At 47.8% G+C, this 17,726-nt stretch overlaps 8 protein-coding genes across 8 annotated transcripts; 5 read left to right on the forward strand and 3 right to left on the reverse strand.

Moving 5' to 3' along the window:
* Positions 1 to 99: 99 nt before the first annotated feature.
* LCP9604111_3703 (uncharacterized protein) lies at positions 100 to 978 on the forward strand (the record flags this gene model as incomplete). Its single annotated transcript, XM_039071321.1, has 1 exon — positions 100 to 978. One exon carries the CDS (start codon positions 100 to 102, stop codon positions 976 to 978), a length of 879 nt encoding a protein of 292 aa, XP_038930366.1.
* Positions 979 to 2,092: 1,114 nt separating this feature from the next.
* On the forward strand, positions 2,093 to 2,713 carry LCP9604111_3704 (uncharacterized protein; the record flags this gene model as incomplete). The annotated part of the gene is made up of 2 exons (XM_039071322.1): positions 2,093 to 2,117; positions 2,169 to 2,713. 2 exons carry the CDS (start codon positions 2,093 to 2,095, stop codon positions 2,711 to 2,713), a joined length of 570 nt encoding a protein of 189 aa, XP_038930367.1.
* Positions 2,714 to 4,767: 2,054 nt separating this feature from the next.
* Positions 4,768 to 6,163, reverse strand: LCP9604111_3705 (alkene reductase; the record flags this gene model as incomplete). The annotated part of the gene is made up of 3 exons (XM_039071323.1): positions 4,768 to 5,100; positions 5,149 to 5,784; positions 5,906 to 6,163. 3 exons carry the CDS (start codon positions 6,161 to 6,163, stop codon positions 4,768 to 4,770), a joined length of 1,227 nt encoding a protein of 408 aa, XP_038930368.1.
* Positions 6,164 to 6,784: 621 nt separating this feature from the next.
* On the forward strand, positions 6,785 to 8,053 carry LCP9604111_3706 (uncharacterized protein; the record flags this gene model as incomplete). The annotated part of the gene is made up of 5 exons (XM_039071324.1): positions 6,785 to 6,926; positions 6,979 to 6,998; positions 7,052 to 7,088; positions 7,139 to 7,676; positions 7,744 to 8,053. The coding sequence occupies 5 exons, from the start codon at positions 6,785 to 6,787 to the stop codon at positions 8,051 to 8,053; spliced, it is 1,047 nt and encodes a 348-aa protein (XP_038930369.1).
* A 333-nt stretch (positions 8,054 to 8,386) lies between these two features.
* Positions 8,387 to 8,796, forward strand: LCP9604111_3707 (uncharacterized protein; the record flags this gene model as incomplete). Its single annotated transcript, XM_039071325.1, has 2 exons — positions 8,387 to 8,698; positions 8,761 to 8,796. 2 exons carry the CDS (start codon positions 8,387 to 8,389, stop codon positions 8,794 to 8,796), a joined length of 348 nt encoding a protein of 115 aa, XP_038930370.1.
* Positions 8,797 to 9,519: 723 nt separating this feature from the next.
* Positions 9,520 to 11,684, reverse strand: LCP9604111_3708 (transcription factor domain-containing protein; the record flags this gene model as incomplete). Its single annotated transcript, XM_039071326.1, has 5 exons — positions 9,520 to 9,933; positions 9,986 to 10,331; positions 10,387 to 10,966; positions 11,018 to 11,601; positions 11,653 to 11,684. 5 exons carry the CDS (start codon positions 11,682 to 11,684, stop codon positions 9,520 to 9,522), a joined length of 1,956 nt encoding a protein of 651 aa, XP_038930371.1.
* Positions 11,685 to 13,143: 1,459 nt separating this feature from the next.
* LCP9604111_3709 (MDR family MFS transporter) lies at positions 13,144 to 14,897 on the forward strand (the record flags this gene model as incomplete). The annotated part of the gene is made up of 2 exons (XM_039071327.1): positions 13,144 to 14,184; positions 14,238 to 14,897. 2 exons carry the CDS (start codon positions 13,144 to 13,146, stop codon positions 14,895 to 14,897), a joined length of 1,701 nt encoding a protein of 566 aa, XP_038930372.1.
* Positions 14,898 to 15,208: 311 nt separating this feature from the next.
* On the reverse strand, positions 15,209 to 16,294 carry LCP9604111_3710 (threonine aldolase family protein; the record flags this gene model as incomplete). The annotated part of the gene is made up of 1 exon (XM_039071329.1): positions 15,209 to 16,294. The coding sequence occupies one exon, from the start codon at positions 16,292 to 16,294 to the stop codon at positions 15,209 to 15,211; it is 1,086 nt and encodes a 361-aa protein (XP_038930373.1).
* Positions 16,295 to 17,726: the final 1,432 nt, after the last annotated feature.

Raw genomic sequence — 17,726 nt, forward strand, 5'->3', positions numbered from 1 at the left:
ACTCGGAAAATCTGCGAGAATAGGGTTAGCCAGTTGGAGAATGTGCTACCTCGTCGGAGCTTAAGGGCATCCTTTATGAAACTCTTCACTACCTCTACCATGGGTATTGCCATCAAAGGCACAGGCAATGGGAATTGCGACACCAGCCAACAAGCCAACTTTCGGACAGGCATGATCAAGGCTTATGACGCCCGCCACTCTACGCAGCCATGGATTTGGTGCCCCATTCTGGGTGATTTTGACGAAGAAGAAAACATACAAGCATCCCACCTGTTCCCATATATGAATGGGCAGGATACGATGGATGCTATCTTCGGTAAGACGCGACCGGAGGAGCTTTCCTCGCCTCGAAATGGCCTTCTTCTGTCTAGAAGGCTTGAAAGATACTTCGATGCTGGCAAATTTGCTATAGTACCGGATATTCCTGAAGCTCAGAAGCATGTCCTAGCATCCGTGAAGGGTTGGCTCAACTGTGAGCCTCGGGAGTACCGAGTCAAGCTTATTGACCCGGACTGGGAGAGGAGGGATGAGAAGGTCTCCCGACATCACCCTATCACATTCGGAGAGCTGGACGGCCGCCAGCTCAAGTTCCGTTCGAGCTTTCGCCCTGCTGCTCGATATTTGTACTTCCACTACTGCGTCCAGATGCTACGCATGTGCTGGCAGCATAGTAGCCAAGGGAAGTCCAGCCAGGCGGCTGCAATCCTCCAGGCAGAGGAGGGAAAGCTATTCTGGGGAACTGCGGGGAGATATCTCCCGCGCAACATGCTGTTGGCCCTCGTAGAAGAGATGGGCCACGAATACAAATTCGTGCTGGACGGGGCTACGAGGAGTCGGTCGGATGATGATGACCTTCTGCTGGGAGTTTGTGCTCGAAATATCAAGGCGCGGCCATCAATTTTGGCCCCTGGGGTTTTCCAACCTTGTTCAGAAGACGAGGTTTCCGGGATTGAAGGGGAGGAAAGTGATGACGAGTAGATTTGCTAAGTCCTGTATAATTATCACCGACAGCAGTGTTTAGACTGCGTTAATATGACTATGAGAAACGATATTCTATAACAGCCATTCCTTAGGAGCATATACATGTACCTATACTCTGTAACTTCTATGTATTCGGCTCTTTTACCGACCAAAAGAAATTTGCACCCCTAGCTAGCCTAAGGCGAACCTTATGATGGCACCCGATAAGGAGTTTCATCTTGAATTGTTACCGTCTTGTTTACGATCCATTGCCAAATCTGTAATGGACTCCCGTTGATCGAATCACCGAGATTGTTAGGCAATTCGTTAGCCTTGATCTGCCAGCAGACATCCTAGGAATATATTGCAATAAGATTTGGACAATACTACATTTCTTTGCCCTTTATCTTCGAACTATGTAAATAACCTGGAAATTATATAGTATCAAGCATCAGGCTTACCGTGAAAGAAGGCGTTCGTAATCATATAATAGATTATCAAACTATTGAAGAGGGATATACACGATGGGCAGTCTGGCCTAGCAGACAAGACGAGAGCGACACAACAACACCAACCATCTAGGACAGTCAGCTAGCAAACACAGGGATCACACAGACCGTAGTAGACATCCTTGCCTCCTAATGCAACAACATCCTATAAATTCCTTTTTCATTCTGTGAGTGGCGACTGGTCTAGCTTCTCCTCTGGAACTTTAGTTCACATGAAGGCCCATAGCCAAGTATTCAGGCGACCTTTGGTCGCTCTACCCCTTCGCAACCATCTCTCCTGCCACTTCTGCTATATACAATAAGTAGCGACCAAGTATGTGTTCTGGAAGTTGGAACCATCGAGATTTTTGCATGCTTATTTCGTTGTATACGTCTTCATGGACGATAAAAGTTATGAATATTGTGCAAGAGAGAAAGAGGTTGAATATAGAATAGGGCTGACCTAATAAGAGAGGTCAACTAGACAGAATAGAACATAAATTAGCATGAATAAGGTGGTCCGGACCATTCTCATGATTGTTTTAACGCGAAATGTCTTACCATCTCTCTAGCCATCTCTGCCATGGCTGAAGCCTTCAGAATTGTTTTCCCTTCTCTCTCTACCCTTGTGGCCAGTACCCAACATGCTGATCAATGAGTTCTTCCAGAGTATGTCAACCCATCACCATATATGTTAACAAAAAGATCTAACAGAACTAGACTTTCCTATGGAATGGGACCCAATCGAGTTCAAACCTCTTTCGGAGCGAGATGAGATCCTGAACGAGCCTCTCGATTGCATTCGAGCCATATGCCTGCCACCTCTCGATCCCAATTCCGCAAATCGCTGGACCTTTTTTCTGTCGACATCGGAAGTGAACATGACGGCGATCAGACTGAATTGTGGTCCAAGCTTCTCACAAGACAGCACGATTCTTGACGATGGCTCCAAAGCCATCATTTCGTTTGAAAGACGAGCGACCTTGGTTCCACCCGAGCGGGAATTGATCTTGACTCTGAGCGTGCACCCCGGATACACAGTGGGAGATATCTACGACATGATTGTTGTGAACAACCGGCACAAATTTGAGATTGATAATTTTGCTGAGGATAGTCGCATCTGGGTTCATGATCAGCTTCAACTTTTCGACATATACGGTGTGTTCTCTGACGAGGATGAGATCGAGCTGGCGATGGAGAGCGTCAATAGCAGATGGCCAGGGGACATTCCTGACCCAGTTGAGGAGGGGGTTTACTATGGGTAAAGTCAGATGGATCAAACGGAGGTGCTTCTTTCTTTCATACTGGTCCTGTTGACCTGGTCTTATTCTGCAGTGAGAATATGAGCATGTCTGTTCTTCCTTTTAATCTAGCAGTACAAACAAAGAGAGTCGATGCTACAATGTGAAAGGGGTTTTCTTACGCCATGAGTTTATCCTAGGATAGGAGACCTGCAGCTTGGAAGATTAGAAGAAAGTGCACTTCATATTATCGTAAGACGGGCTTGGTTTGTAAGTTGTACTGATCGCAATCTGATATGTGTCTGCAGAGAAGAGTGACAACAATAATCAATCAATCTTATAGATTGATTATTGGGATCACGTCACCTGACCCTGTTTATCAGGACTACCATATCTTCCTTTCTCTCCTTCTTTTTGTCTACACATATACACACACTCAGTTAGCATAATACAGTTCATTTTATTGTTTGCTCTTCTCCTCGATCCACATCAATGATGATCTAACTACTGCCATGAAGCTTTCTAAATAGCTTGATGCGGACAAAGACAAAGATCCCTCCTGCTCTGGAAACTGGGAGAAGCATCTCTGCAAAATGAGCAAGAGAGACCTGTAGGACGTCAAAGAGATTTCAAAAGAGAGTTCTACTAAACTTTATAGGAATGAGGAACGCCCAATGCTCACAATCATCATAGTTCCTCGCAGGAAATGCCTATCTCCTCGTTTGCGACGGTCATTGCATATAGTGACTGTACGTTGATTGCTGATTGGGGTGGCGAAGTATTGTGCCTCTAGTGTCAAATAATCATGTAGTCGTGTGCAAAAGTGTATACATCACCTCAATGTAGCTGTTATCTACATGATAGTCGGTTACGCGCGCCAATTGACGTCAGACTCCTATCAAGAAGCAGTGCGTGGAGCCAGTCTCCCAATTGCTTTCTCCCAATAAAATATTACTGATAGCATTATCACATACAAGAACAATTGGCTAGTTATATGCTAGTCTTTTTGGTCTTAAAAACAATTCTCGATGTCTTCTTAGTTTTCTAGACAGCGGAAAAAGGCGGGAAAAGGCGGGAAAAGCCTGAATTTTTGGAACCGACCTTTTCTATGTATAACCTTTGATAGTGGCAAGCTGGTGCATACTGTGGAGAGATTATTAGCCTCTTTATCAACGGATAGGCTTCGGGGCGCTTCGGGGCGCTTCGGGTACCGCTATAAGTAAGTCCTGACTACGTACCGCATTTACGCATTCACTGGTATCCTTTTCATAGCGCTTACAGTTCGAATTCCTGCCCAAAATTCCATACGGCATTTTCAGGGCTCATGGGGTTTTCCCGCAGCATTTTCACATCTATCCGGCCCGCAGGTTCGCTTAATGTAGGAAGATATAGTACAACATAGTGCCATCGCCTTGGCGTCGGCTATTGGCATCGGCTAGCACTAAAAGGGAAGCTGTGCGATACAAACTCCAGATTATCGCTTGCTTCCCACTTTTTTTCCTTTTTTGGCTGTGCCTTGCCGTTGGTGAGTATGTAATACAAACCGTTTCCCTCTAGTTAAGGCGCACGGGTGAAGTGGATGATCTTTGCCAGTATGGTCCCGGCCAAAAGCATCAAGTCATTATAAGTGGGCCTTGAGCTCGTAATTCGAGATGAGCAATATAACAGCGACTGATACTCTGCCGAACCCAAATTTAGAGAATGTCGAGACAACTTTAGGATTTTCTCTCCCGTCAGGTTTTTGCAGTCTCCTCGGTAGAGTGCAGCTGCAGCCTGCAGCCCGTTTGGGGACGATCTTCATCACGGCAGTCGATCACTAATGTCCGAGCATAACGATGTACTCCGTATTACAAATGATTCCCACGAGGCACAATGTTGCCGATATTGCCGTGTCTTGCATTAGGGCTGACTCCCGGAATTCCACATTCATTTAAACCATAGGTCGCTTACGGTCGGGCTTGGTCTAGACTCGGTTTCGGGGTGAAGGCTGAGAATTTCCACGGTTATTCTTATGCTTAAAATCCAAGTTTCACATATCTATCTGCCTAGGTAACATCTATATTTACTCTATGAAACACTTAATGTTGATCCACAGTAGGGTAATCCGTGTAATGGAAGGTATTGTCCTCAAATGGTCCATAGAACCGAGTTCGGTCATATGGAGCCATGGGGAGCTTTTCCTTCAGTCTGTACACCAGATCTGGGTTGCTGGTAAAGTATCGACCATACAACAACGCATCGTATTTACCCGATTCCACTACTCCCCAGGAGTTTTGATCATCCCATCCACCGGCGGAGAAGAACGGAGTGGAGCCAAAGATCTGGCGGAAACGATCCAGGGTCACGCCCAGCAGGCCCCAGCTTTTGAGGAACTTATCCTTCTCTTCGGCCCCGAAGATTTGTTCAAAACGCTGGGCGGGTTAGCAGTATGTCATTAGATAGAGACAAACAAAACATACCGGCTCAATAAAGCTGACATACGACAGCGACGGGAGGGTCTTCTTCAGACCCTCGCATAGGTGAGTCCAAGTCTCAACACGCTGTTCTCCGCGTGCTTGATTGAACATTCCAAACGGCGACAGTCTAATAGCCAGATTCTGCTCGCCAATGGTCTTGGCCACCTGCTCCATCAACTCAAACACAAACTGACAGCGCTTCTCCGGGGTACCGCCGTAAGCATCCCCGCGCTTGTTGATGTTCGAGCTCAAGAACTGCTCCGGAAGATAACCATTTCCGCCGTGGATCTCGACGCCATCGAAGCCAATATCCATAGCAGTCTTAGCGGCAAGGCAATAATCTTCGATAGTCTGTTTGATGTGTTCCACAGTCATTGCGATGGGCGGGTGATTGGCGTAGGGCACGGGCTGGGTGGAGCCGACGGGCGGATGCGAATAACATTCCGTCGGCGAATCCCACACAGAGGCCGACGGGCAGACTGCGGGCGACCCAGTCATCTGAGGGATCGTGGCCCGGCCGGCGTGCCACAGCTGGCAAAAGATAATGCCCCCCTTCGCATGAACGGCATCCACGACTCGCTTCCAGCCCGCGGCTTGTTCGGAGTTGAAAAGGCCGGGTACACCGGGCATCCCATTGCTCTGTGGAAACGGAGTTAAAAATAATTGGAATTAAAGTTTGGATAATGTCATTAAGCGTGCAATGCCGGAATCACATAATAATCCGGTTTATGCCATCAAATCGGGTCCGATGCTTACTTACCTCGAGCGATGGGGGGATCCCTTCCGAGATTATCAGACCACCTTTGGTAGCGCGCTGGGAATAATACTCCACAATTGCATCGCCGGGTATCCAAATACGATTGGGGTGGTCCGGGGTGTTGGTGGGATTCAATGGCTCTCCGCGGTTGCGGGTCAGAGGCGCATGGACGACACGATGTTCGAGGGTGATGTTTCCATTGGAGATCGTCAGTGGTTTGAAAAGATCCGAGTCTTTGCCGCTCAGGTAGTGGACGGTCATGTTTGTTCTTTTCTGTTCTATGTCGCTTTACTATGGAATGAATTATAGAGGACAGACGGAATTATAGAAAGAAAAGGAGAAAAACACACATGCGACTCCTTTTTCGGCCCAATGTCGATCTTTAACCCAAGACATCGTAGCTGTCACAGCTGCCAAAGTGCCTCGGCTAGCCAATATAGGGTTCAACTAAGGCCCATTTATTTGACTGGTAAAACAACGGTGTTGGTGGCGAACCGCTGTGCAAATTCTGCATCGGGGAAATACGAGGCACTAGAATCGATACTATTTGCCCGGGTGGCTGGCACCCATGCCGTCGGTACATGCTGGTGGAGTATAAACGGAGTCTAGCGCTATTTAGCGTTATTGATGGAAATCCTTCATGAACCATTCAGAAATCAACTGAGCCAAGTGGTGGGTCTAAGGCAGCCCCTTGAGCAATTATCACCGTCATGGATCCCGCGCCACTACGAAGTATACATAGCAGTGGTTCGATAGCTTTGAAGTCCCCGCTAAGGATCGTCTTTCTGTCAATCCTCATTTCCACGATGTGAAGTTCTTTATCTTGTGAATTCCCCGGTACTTTTATTGTAAGGGGAGGGGGACTTCAACTTCAAGCCCATCATGACTGTCGAGAACCCAACGGATGTCTTGCATACTGTCAATCTTGTTACACAATGTCTCTGCATTCCAATCGTGACGATCTTCGTAATCTTGCGATTTTATACTCGGTTTCGATTCAAGCATCCTCTAGGAGTTGAAGACCGTGAGTTTCTCCCTCTATACATATACTGCAATCCTACTGATCACTCCCTCAGTTGCCTGTACCATTGCTTGGGTAAGTTGAGCAAATAATCTAGTGCCTTATTGGCCAGGACTGACTGTACGCAGCTTCTGTTTATGGGATATTGTGCAATATCCATCGTCGGTAGGTGCTATACTTCCCACGTTTTCCCAGTTACATACTTACTCTACTAGTTGGCCAACATGGAGGAGGATACGAACTTAGTGATATTAGCCCTCACGAGCTAATCGCATTCAAAAAGTTCTGCTATATTGCGACTATTCTCTACTGTCCGATGGCGCTCTTCGTCAAAATCGCCCTCCTAGCAATTCTCACCCGCATCTTCGCCCCCTTCCGCAGCAAAGTCTGGTTTATCTATATCTTCCTCGCCTGCTTATGCTGCTACTACACCGTTGCTCTGATCGTCAAGATTCGCATCTGTGCTCCCATTCCCAGATACTGGCTCGGTGACGTGGTGAAGGGAAGCTGTCTAGACCAGACCGCTGCCCTGATCGCCGACTCCGTGATTAGTGTGGTCAGTGACCTCATCATTCTTATTCTCCCATTGCCATTGACATGGTCTTTGCAAATGTCGCGCAATCGAAAGCTGCGCGTGGTAGGCCTACTTGGCGCTGGTGGGCTGGCCACCGGGTTCAGTCTTTACCGATTGATCATGGTGTTGCAAGGTTCAAGCGATGAGGGCCTTATGTTCGTTCGTGTCATCTTATCCGGGTATGTCGTACCCCATCCCCTTTTGGTCAGTTTTTCTTGCTTTCTTTCTTTTCCTAACCTCTACTAGCAATGCCGAGGGAGGCGTTGGATTGATCTGCGCCTGTCTACCTGTCCTCAATGTCCTACTGTCCCACTACAAGAAGAACCACTCGTCCCAGAAATACTACAATGGCGCCTCTACCCATCCGTTGAGTGATAGGAAATCGGCCCCGGCTTCCCGTACTGCTACTGACTGGGATAAGGTGGCAAACTTTGGTGACCAGAGCCATCTGATTTCATTTGCTGGTCACCCGGAGGCTGGTGAGTCTGAGTCTATCAACGACCAGGAGGGCATCAGGAAGACCGTGGCTGTATCACAGACCGTGGAAACATCTTAACGGGAGGAGCTAGGAGTTGTCGGCCGATCTCTCAATATTATATACCCACTCATTAATTACCCTAATGAATTTTCTTTCTGTTTCTCTTTACCCTTTTCGACATGTCTATGTTGTTGTACGCATATATCCAGGTAATATGATCGTCTTTGTCCCATGCTAACCTTGGAAGAAAGACAAGATTGGGTCTTTGTTAGGGTGTATACCTTTGTATTCCCAATCAGAAATCGAACAATGGCCTCTCTCATTGTCCGAGGTCATCCTCCCCAATCATATTAATATAAATACTCCAACTCCCCCGTCTACTCGAGTCTATCACGCATACTCACCAAAACCATGGCACCAATATCCTCATCCTGGCAAGACAAGCTCTTGCACGAATGCCGTATCTTCATAGCTAACCTAGATGCCCAAGCCCATATTCTACGGTGCGATCCAGATAGTCGAGGAAAGGAACGCATCGGGGATGTCTCTCAGGCAGTAGTGGATCTGTCTATTCGCACAGATCGGATCATAGATATTGCATTCGGCATGATTGCTCGGGCCCCGGATAGCGAGATTATTCGTCGCAATACTGCCTTTTGGTGCCGTGAAGATGATGGCAATTACAAGTTCGAGAATGTGTTTCTTACCATGGAGCACGACTTGGTTCATATGACATTGGCGCTTAACAGAGACCCGTGTCAATGCAAATGTAATGACATTGCTAGGCGTCTCGAGGGAATCGCAAGGAAGGTCTCATTTAACCTGAATGTTTAGATAGTTATCTATGGACTCTTTTTGCTGCAGATGCTTTCTGTCCTAGAATCGTAGCTGGAGTGAGCTATGTCTCCGTCTCCGTATAGATATAGCCCTGGATCCATAAGGTGGATTACTCCAGCGACAACTTCAGCCTCATATATTGTTCCACCACCATCATTCTCTGTCATTTTCTAGCTACAACGGGGAAACATTGTAAAAAAAGCAGTGGCTAAAAATAACACAAAAATAAAGTGCAAAAAAAGAAATCTCTCCCTCGGGGAATCGAACCCCGGTCTCCCGCGCTTATCGGTTTTAATGACAAGCGGAAATCATCACCACTAGACCAAGGAAGAATGCGATGGCCGAGTTACTGCTCGGCCACTTGGCTGGCTGATGTGAGGACATGGCCATCTTGCCATTATAAGCGATGTCCACCAAAGTATACATCCACGCACATCCCGCCTATGCACAATATTCAAATGGTAATAGCTTTGTATACATGGAGCTCATTTTCTAATGTTAGATTAAGATTTGTTTAAATTTTTATTGAATGAGATAGTTGTATTACTAGAAAGTTCGAAATGCAAAAAGCGGACAAATTGTGGCGATATATATCTACGGCGATGGTAAAATTTCAATCGACAACATCATATCGAAAAGGATTTCTTCTTGTGAGTTCGTAGGGAAATCACACGGCGACATATACACCCCAACGAAAAGGAACAACATCACCTAAGAGATGGATTTGGGTCAAATAACCCTGAGTTATACCACAACCCATCCAATCCCGCATCAAACCCAAGGGACCACGATCCATCAATAAATGGCCATTGAAACATATCGGTTTCAAAATCATGGTGACTACCAATGGCAGCATTCTCCCTGGGAAGAAAGTTGGTTTCACCAAGAGCAGGCGACGATGAAGTGCCTCCACAAGTATGAGAACTGTGCGTATCACGGGATTCAGAGGTTCGCGCCCTGGTCGCATACGCGTCTCTACTTGGACGAGATCGGATGTCGCCATATTCATCCAGGGTACCTGCGAGGGCGAATCTCCTAGGGCTGTGCATTCCAGACTCGGAGTGGGATTGGTTACTCTTGACTATTTCGTAGAATCGGTTTGCCTCTTGTACTGTTCGCCACTGATTATTGTTAGCTGTGATATTCGGTTAGAGATTTCTTTTCAATACTCACCCAACTGCGACCAACCGGCCAGAGTTTACTTAGTCGCTCGAGATAGTCAAGATTTCGACTCTTTTCTTCTTCGGCCCGTTTGAGACCACCCGGATATCGCTGTGGGGCAATTGTTCCGTACATGTTGATATGAGCAGCGACAAAGACGCTGAAGCCGGAATATGGTGACATTATAGGTGCGCCGGAGGCGTCTAGTGCATTGAGGATACCTCCGATCTGCTGAGCGGCTTCGAATAGCTGTTTGATTGTATCGGGCTCGCCTTGGGTATCATCATTTGCGTCATGGAAAACGTCGGAATGGGGCTTTAGGTTGGATAAGAAGCGGTCCCGATGGAGAAAAAGGATGCTGGAGGAGATATAGTTAGTATCCCGGCCTGTAATGCGCAAACAGAAACGAATACCTCATGCAATGAACCAGATTGATGTATGCAAACAGCTCCCCGTACCCGAGTGCTACGTGCGATTGAACACTGGTAGCTGGGAACTGAACCGTTACATCCTGAAGAAACCTCCATTCATCCAATTCCTTCTTGAGGACTTGCCAAGTCAAGAGGAGCGGAGATGTAGCCGAGTCATCTGAAGACAAAGAAGCCAGTGCTCGTCGATGTTCATTAGCAAATCTTAGGATTCGTACGAATATGTCGAACCCTCGAGTGACAATTGTCAGGCCATGCTCAATCGTAAGATTCTTCGCTAGCAGACAGTCTTTATTCATATCAGCAGGCATCAGCCTGTTGGCTGGAGTATGATTAAATGTGAAGTCCCGATCACTGATTGGGAGAGGGACCGAGATCTGAGAGAATGATAGCGCAAAGTGCTGACGGGCCCCGGAGCTCAGCTCGCAGTCTTGGGCAAAGCAGCACCAGTAGGTTCGGACCAGTTGTTCGTATTGTGTTTGGGATGCATGAAACTCTTGAGGATTGTGTTCCATGCTATCATCTGCCATCTTCAGAAGGGATTGTATCATATATGTCGCCATGCCTGCTGCTCGTCAGCTAATGCTCTACGATCAGTTGACGATTCGATACGTACCGCTATACATCCAAGCTTGATAAGGTCGCCCAGTGCCCCACTCATAAAATGAGATCATCACGAGGGACTGGGCAAGATAAAGCGAGGGGGCTTCAAGCACGCGCTGGGCCAGGTTCTTGCGTGCATAGTCGGCATAGGTTTCTTCTTCCTCGAGTTCATCGCTGTTCATAAACCGCACGCATAAGGAAAGGACCGAGGCGACAAAGACGGAGTCCACCGAGTGAACGTTGGATGATATGTCAGAGATCAAAGACGGGTAATGAAGAAAATTGGTAATTGGGAACTTTTTTCTGTAGGTTTCCACTGCGCTGATGATGGTTGCTGGCGATAGCGCTGCTATGGGATCTTTGGATAGGTCTTGAGCCACGGTGACATTCCTAGGGGTGCTTCTTTCTGCATCTTCTATCATTGGAGATAGGGCAGACAATGCTTTTCGTTTTCTTGGGGTCCTGGATGAGACGATATTTCCCCGTGTCCTCTGTTTTGAGGCACGGGGATCTGTCAAATCGCATTCTTGGTTTTTGTTCTTCAAGCAACGTTGACAGGGCGGTTGCCCTTCATGAAGACATTTGACTTTTGCCTGACTACATGAAAGATTAGATGATATGATACGCATAAGATCGATAGAAGCTTACCGACAAGCATCACACGATATTGACAGCCTCATCGAGTGTACATACGGGGAAGAGCGGAGTGGGCTGTGGTGAAAAGAACTGGCTGTCAAGTACCATGTGACATATTAAGAAAGAATTAAGCCATCGGATCAATATAGGAGTCCAATTGTACCAATTCAATCATTTGTATCGATTAATCGAACAGTTGGACGTCCGAAGAAGCAAGAGTTACGCGGATATCTTAGTATCCGAATATGGTTAGCGCGATCAGCTGACTTGGATCTATGGGGTATAAATTTGCAGAATTTTAATGAGACAGTTGATGAAGCAGTTTATGACAAAAGTGACTTAATTCTATTAGGAATTTACATACAAATTGCAGGCATCTACTGTCTTGCTACTATTTACCACAAAAGCGGTATAAGGCGGTATGGCGCGGCAGGGGTGAAAGCGGTAGATAGCAGCACTTTGAGAATAACATCTACAACATGCTGCGCCATGCATTGACGAGGGCCAAGGCCATATCGCTACAGCCGGTACCGGGACGCACTCGTGGATTCTTCGAGAAAATTGCGGATGGTACTGCTCCCTGTTTTTCCCCCAACTGGAATCCTCATGGGCCTTCTTCCATCCTCTTGACTAAGAAAGCCCAAACCCATCAGCGCCCCGAGAAGCTAGCTGGAGTTTGTATTTTGCGCCCTGCGAGACTGCCAAGAATCACGGTACGCTGTCTTGACATCTTCGGGCCTAGTCAACACGATATTCGGGGCGAGACCAGACTAGATCCGGTAGATGGGTTCTATCCAGTCGAAACGGATTCATCTTGGAGGAACTTGGCTGTGCTACCGTCTCCATCTGGAAAAACGGATCCTAGTGTGTGCCGTATCACCAAACGCTTCGACCTTTGTCTGGGCAGGGTACATGTATAAACGGTAACCGGAGCCTCCGAGTATGAAATGGACGTTGAGGCATATCTTGTGTATTCCAAAATAGTTGACTGAAAACAGACAAAAAACAGTGCCAGATCTTCTAGAAGACTGTTCAGTGCGGTTCAATTGCCATGATAGTTTTTATTTGCCTTGTCTACTTGCAGCCGCTAAAATAGAGCGCGCTTAGTAGGTCCAAATCACACATTCCAGTGTTCCCGTGACGCTGCAAGGAGGAATGTCGACCCGTTCAGCCTAAACAGATCTGAGGAGAGGATAGAAGATGCCGTCCCTTGCATATGGCTTTATTCCCATTAGATGAGATTGACTCGACCAATCACGATGATCGACTGCAATACGTCGCCATTTACCTTTCCCTTTGCCCCTTGCCCCTGGAGTTGACCTGGCCTTCGGAACCCTGGAAACAGGCCCCTGGGTAATAGCTTAGCTAACAAAGACTGTGCATGCAAAGTTCCTAACCCCTTTTAGGCTCGATTCAGTTCATAATTATTGTAACTACCAGCGTGGGGATTGTTCTGTCGGAAAGAAAAGGAAAGACAGCAATAACCAACCTACATAGCAGATCATGGTCATCAACACCTCCAATGATGGTCATCCAGCAGACCCCGAAAAGCAGAGCAAGACATCAATTACAGTCGATAGGGAAGAATATGTTCCTGAAGCAGACCAATCCAGTGCCGCAATTTGCACTTCCAGCTGGATCGCAATATCACTGGTGGTGTTCTCTCTCGCACTGTCCATGTTTCTACTCGGCTTGGATAGTACAATTGTGTCGACGGCAATACCTGAAATCACCAACCGGTTTCATGCTCTAGACGATGTGGGTTGGTATGCAAGCGCTTACATGTTGACCTTTTGCGCAATCCAACTCATCTGGGGCAAGCTGTACTCATTCTGGTCCGCCAAGTCGGTTTATCTGGCTGCCTTGTTTATCTTTGAAGTGGGATCATTGCTTTGCGGCGTCGCTCCATCCTCAACCGCATTCATTGTCGGTCGCGCAATTGCCGGTGCTGGTAGTGGAGGTGTTAGCGCAGGATCTTTCGTGCTGGTTGCCCACCGAGTCCCTCTTAGACATCGCGCTTCCATGGTGGGGATTGTCAGCGCGGCATTTGGCGTTGGCTCCATCGCAGGTCCTCTCGTAGGCGGCGCCTTCACAACTAATACGCAATTGACATGGCGGTGGTGCTTCTATATCAACCTTCCGTTGGGGCTTTTCGTGGCCTTGGTGATATTCCTTTGTATTCGACCTATAAAGAACGCCCCCAATGCCGATATTGACCAACCGCAACTATTCTCTCAGTCGTCCATGAAAGAAAAGATTCGCCAGATGGACCTTCCAGGGGTATCATTACTTCTCCCTGGTGTTATATGCTTGCTTCTAGCTCTACAGTGGGGTGGGACAAAATACGCCTGGTCGAGCGGACGTATCATTACTCTCCTAGTTCTTGGACCAGTTCTCCTTCTCGCCTTCGCTTCTATCCAAGTGTTCACCAAAGTGCAGTCCCATGTCACAGTCCCCATGCGGGTGGTCCAAAATAGGAATATCTGGGGCTCATCAATGTACGGATCGTGTATCGTCGCTGCGTTTTTCACACTGATGTACTACGTAAGTATCGCCAATTCTTCATTGACCCGCGCCGCTAACGATGCGAACAATAGCTCCCCATCTGGTTCCAAGCAATCAAAGGTGCATCCCCGGTACGCTCGGGTATCATGACATTGCCCACAATTATTAGCTTCGTGATATTTTCCACCTCGGGCGGTGCGCTCACCTCTCTGGCGGGCTGTCACGCTCCCTTCGCCTGCCTTTCTGTTATCTTGATCGCCACAGGATCAGGTCTCCTAAGTACACTGGAGGTACATACAGGGGCAGGTAAATGGATAGGATACCAGATCCTCTTCGGTGCGGGGTCGGGATTAGGAATCCAAACTGCTCTGACAACTGCCCAGGCTCTACCCGTCGCGGATATTGCCATTGGCACAGCGATCATCATGTTCTGCCAGAACCTTATGGGTAGCATCATGGTTTCAGTTGCTCAGAATGTGTTCACCAATGAGTTGGTGAGGTATCTGGCGGAAGAGGTCGATGGAATAGATGCTCAGGCCGTCTTGAGCATGGGTGCAACAGAAATAAGTGACCATATACCCTCGGATCAATATGGCACGGTGCTGAAAGCATACAATAAGGCATTGACCCATACTTTCTACGTGGCAGTGGCCCTGTCTTCTGCAGCCGTGATGGGCGCTGTATGTCTGCGCTGGAAACCAGCCATGCGTAGCCTGGATGAAACATATGCGCCCCGGCACCGAACAGCATAGCTTGTAATGAATGGAAGCTCACGGTGGGACTATCGACTTCTTAGAAATCAGTGACACCTCCTAGCTTGTTGTGAGAACGTAGATCATTCGAGTCGAGAAGGCCTAGCGCATTCATGTCCTTGCTAGTCGGGAGGATAGAGCGGGATCTTAGGAACCTATATGATACAAGTTTATCGCAGATACTGTAGGTGAATAGGTTGAAATTGATGGTTTTATTGAGTCGGGTATTATGTTAATATGGGGTACCTCTATAGTGATAACGAAATATGTAACGAATCCTGTCGGCAGCATTTAATGGACGGCGGATTACTTCAACTGGAGGTTTCCACTGTCCACTGTTGCACCCACGCATTGAACTTATCAATTTCCAGCTCATCCGTGGCCCAGGAGGTCACAAGCCGAATCACGGAGTTCCCATCATCAAGCTGCTCCCAAACATAGAATCGGAATTTCTCATGCAGTCTTTCAACTAATTCCTGAGGAATGACAACAAACACCTGGTTTGTTTCTGTCTCCGCAGCCAACTTATAACCCAACTTCTTGAAGCTGTTTGAGATCTTCTGGGCCATCTCATTGGCATGCGTGGCTAGTGTGAAGAATAAGTCTGATCGGAAGAGCTCCATGAATTGAACTCCGAAAATACGGCCCTTGGCTAGCAAAGCGCCATGCTGTTTGAGGTGGAAATCGAAGCCATCAGCTAGCTCCTTCTTGAGGACGACTGCTTCTCCCATCAGGGCGCCAGCTTTGGTGCCACCAATCCAGAAGATATCGGTCATGTCGAAGATCTCCCGTAGAGTGAGATCGTTCTTCTTTGAGCAAATTGCTGAGCCGATTCGTGCTCCGTCCATGAAGAGCAGGATATTTGATTGCTTGCAAATCGCGGAGAGGCTGCCAAGCTCGCGTTTCGTGTAGACAGTGCCACTCTCTGAGGCATTGGAGATATAAAGTAGCCGGGGCTTGGCCATGTGAGGGTAGAATTGATTTTGCTGGAGCGCCTTTTGGAGATTGGTGGGCGTCATCTTGCCGTCGACTGCAGGCACGAGGATAAGTTTGTGGCCGGTCGCCTCGATCGCACCTGCCTCTTTGCAGGCGATGTGACCAGACTCCAGAGTAATAACAGCTTCATAAGGCCTTAGGCAGCTGGCGATTGAAATGAGGTTTGCGGAGGTTCCGCTGGGAACGAAGAAGACACCCGCCTCGTCCTCGGTGCAACCGATCTTGTTCCGGATCAATTGTCGTGCACAGATACTGTATTCATCGTTTCCAAATGTAACTTGCTGTGTGGAGTTTGTTCGCAAAAGAGCTTCCAGGATTTGTGGGTGGGCTCCTTCACTGTAATCATCCATAAGGCTGTATGGAGGGCAGGCCTCATCTTGGCATAAGCTTGTTGAGGGCATGGTGGGTATCAATTCCTTGCAAATTCGGTTGGACAATAAACAGATGGGTTCCAAGATTGAGCTCTAGGAAATGACTGACGAAAAAGAAAGAGTCGAACCAGAGTACGTACGGGGAGTACTTCATTATAGATAACGGGAAAGACACTTCGGGAATAACTTCGGGAATGCTGTGACTTTTATTCCCGAGATTTGTCAGTATCGGGAATAAGCGCCGTACGATGCGGGCATTTTCAGTTCTTATCAAGTAAATTTGTGGGCCGGAACAAGGGGTAGGACCACTTTCCTATGGCCTCTCCAATAGTGTAAACAGTCTCAATTGATATCCAAAGGTATGTTGTGTGATATCTTCCAAGGTGAGATAACACAGGGTCTCGACCGGTGTCTCGATTTCCTGACGGACACTCTGGAATAGACGATCAAAAGAGACATAAAATAGTCAGTTGAGATTTACCTCACAAGATGCCCCTCAAGTGATACCCCTCATGAGGGGTATTTCTTACTCTTCTCTTGTTCGGGTTTGTATCACCATGATAAGAGTTTCGGCGACCGATACAAGAGCTGCCTGCATCACGAGAAAAATGCATAAAGTCCGAGTACACCGTATCGTGGCCAGATGCAATCCTTCCCAACGCTCAAACTGTGCAGGGTCTCATGGTTGATGTCTTCAAGACCTAGATCTCATTGTAAACAGTGGGATCCACTCGAATATCAAAGAAGCATCTGTGGATCAGCCCTGGTGGAGGTTCCAATGCTGACATGAGGGGAGCGAGGATCCATTAACCAGTCAGGTAGCTGAGCTTCGATGCTTACATGGAGGTCAAACCTACGCGACCCGCCCTCGGCTACGAAGATTTACACCCCTCATGTATTCCGTGGGACTCGTCAAGTGGCAATGAGAGCCACGACTTCAGGAACGTCCACGAGAAAGCCCGGTTTGTTATCTGATGTGGACCTACATGGACCTCATACATATGGTAATGTCATGGTCCCTGTGGTAGGTGAAGCAGCATGTGCTACGGGCCCCCCTGCCTGCGCTGTCTCGTGGGCTACGGTGAGATGGTGGCCAGAGAGATGGGGAGAGGAGGAGAAGGAGAAGAAGAGAAGAGAAATGGGGGGAAGGGTCCTTTGATACCCTCGACAAACGGTGCCTTCCTTAAGGGCGACAGCTCCCTCGCATCTTCCCTGTCCATGTCAATGTCACATGCATTGCGCCTTCTTTGTTTGTTTACACGAGATCCTAGGTTTAGGAAGAAGCCCTTAAGTCAAACAATTATTCCATTTGGCTCTGTCGCCGATCGTACTTCAAACAAGGTCATTCCACATATCAGAACTGAATCACAGTTGAGGTTTAATATGAACAAATCGCGGGATATCGCAAATGCCGCGGGCGGGGGGGGGGGGGGGCGCGGGGGGGGGGGGGGGGGGGGGCGGC

This window comes from Penicillium roqueforti (assembly GCF_015533775.1).
Source record: "Penicillium roqueforti strain LCP96 04111 chromosome Unknown scaffold_06, whole genome shotgun sequence".
NCBI classification, from domain to species: domain Eukaryota; kingdom Fungi; phylum Ascomycota; class Eurotiomycetes; order Eurotiales; family Aspergillaceae; genus Penicillium; species Penicillium roqueforti.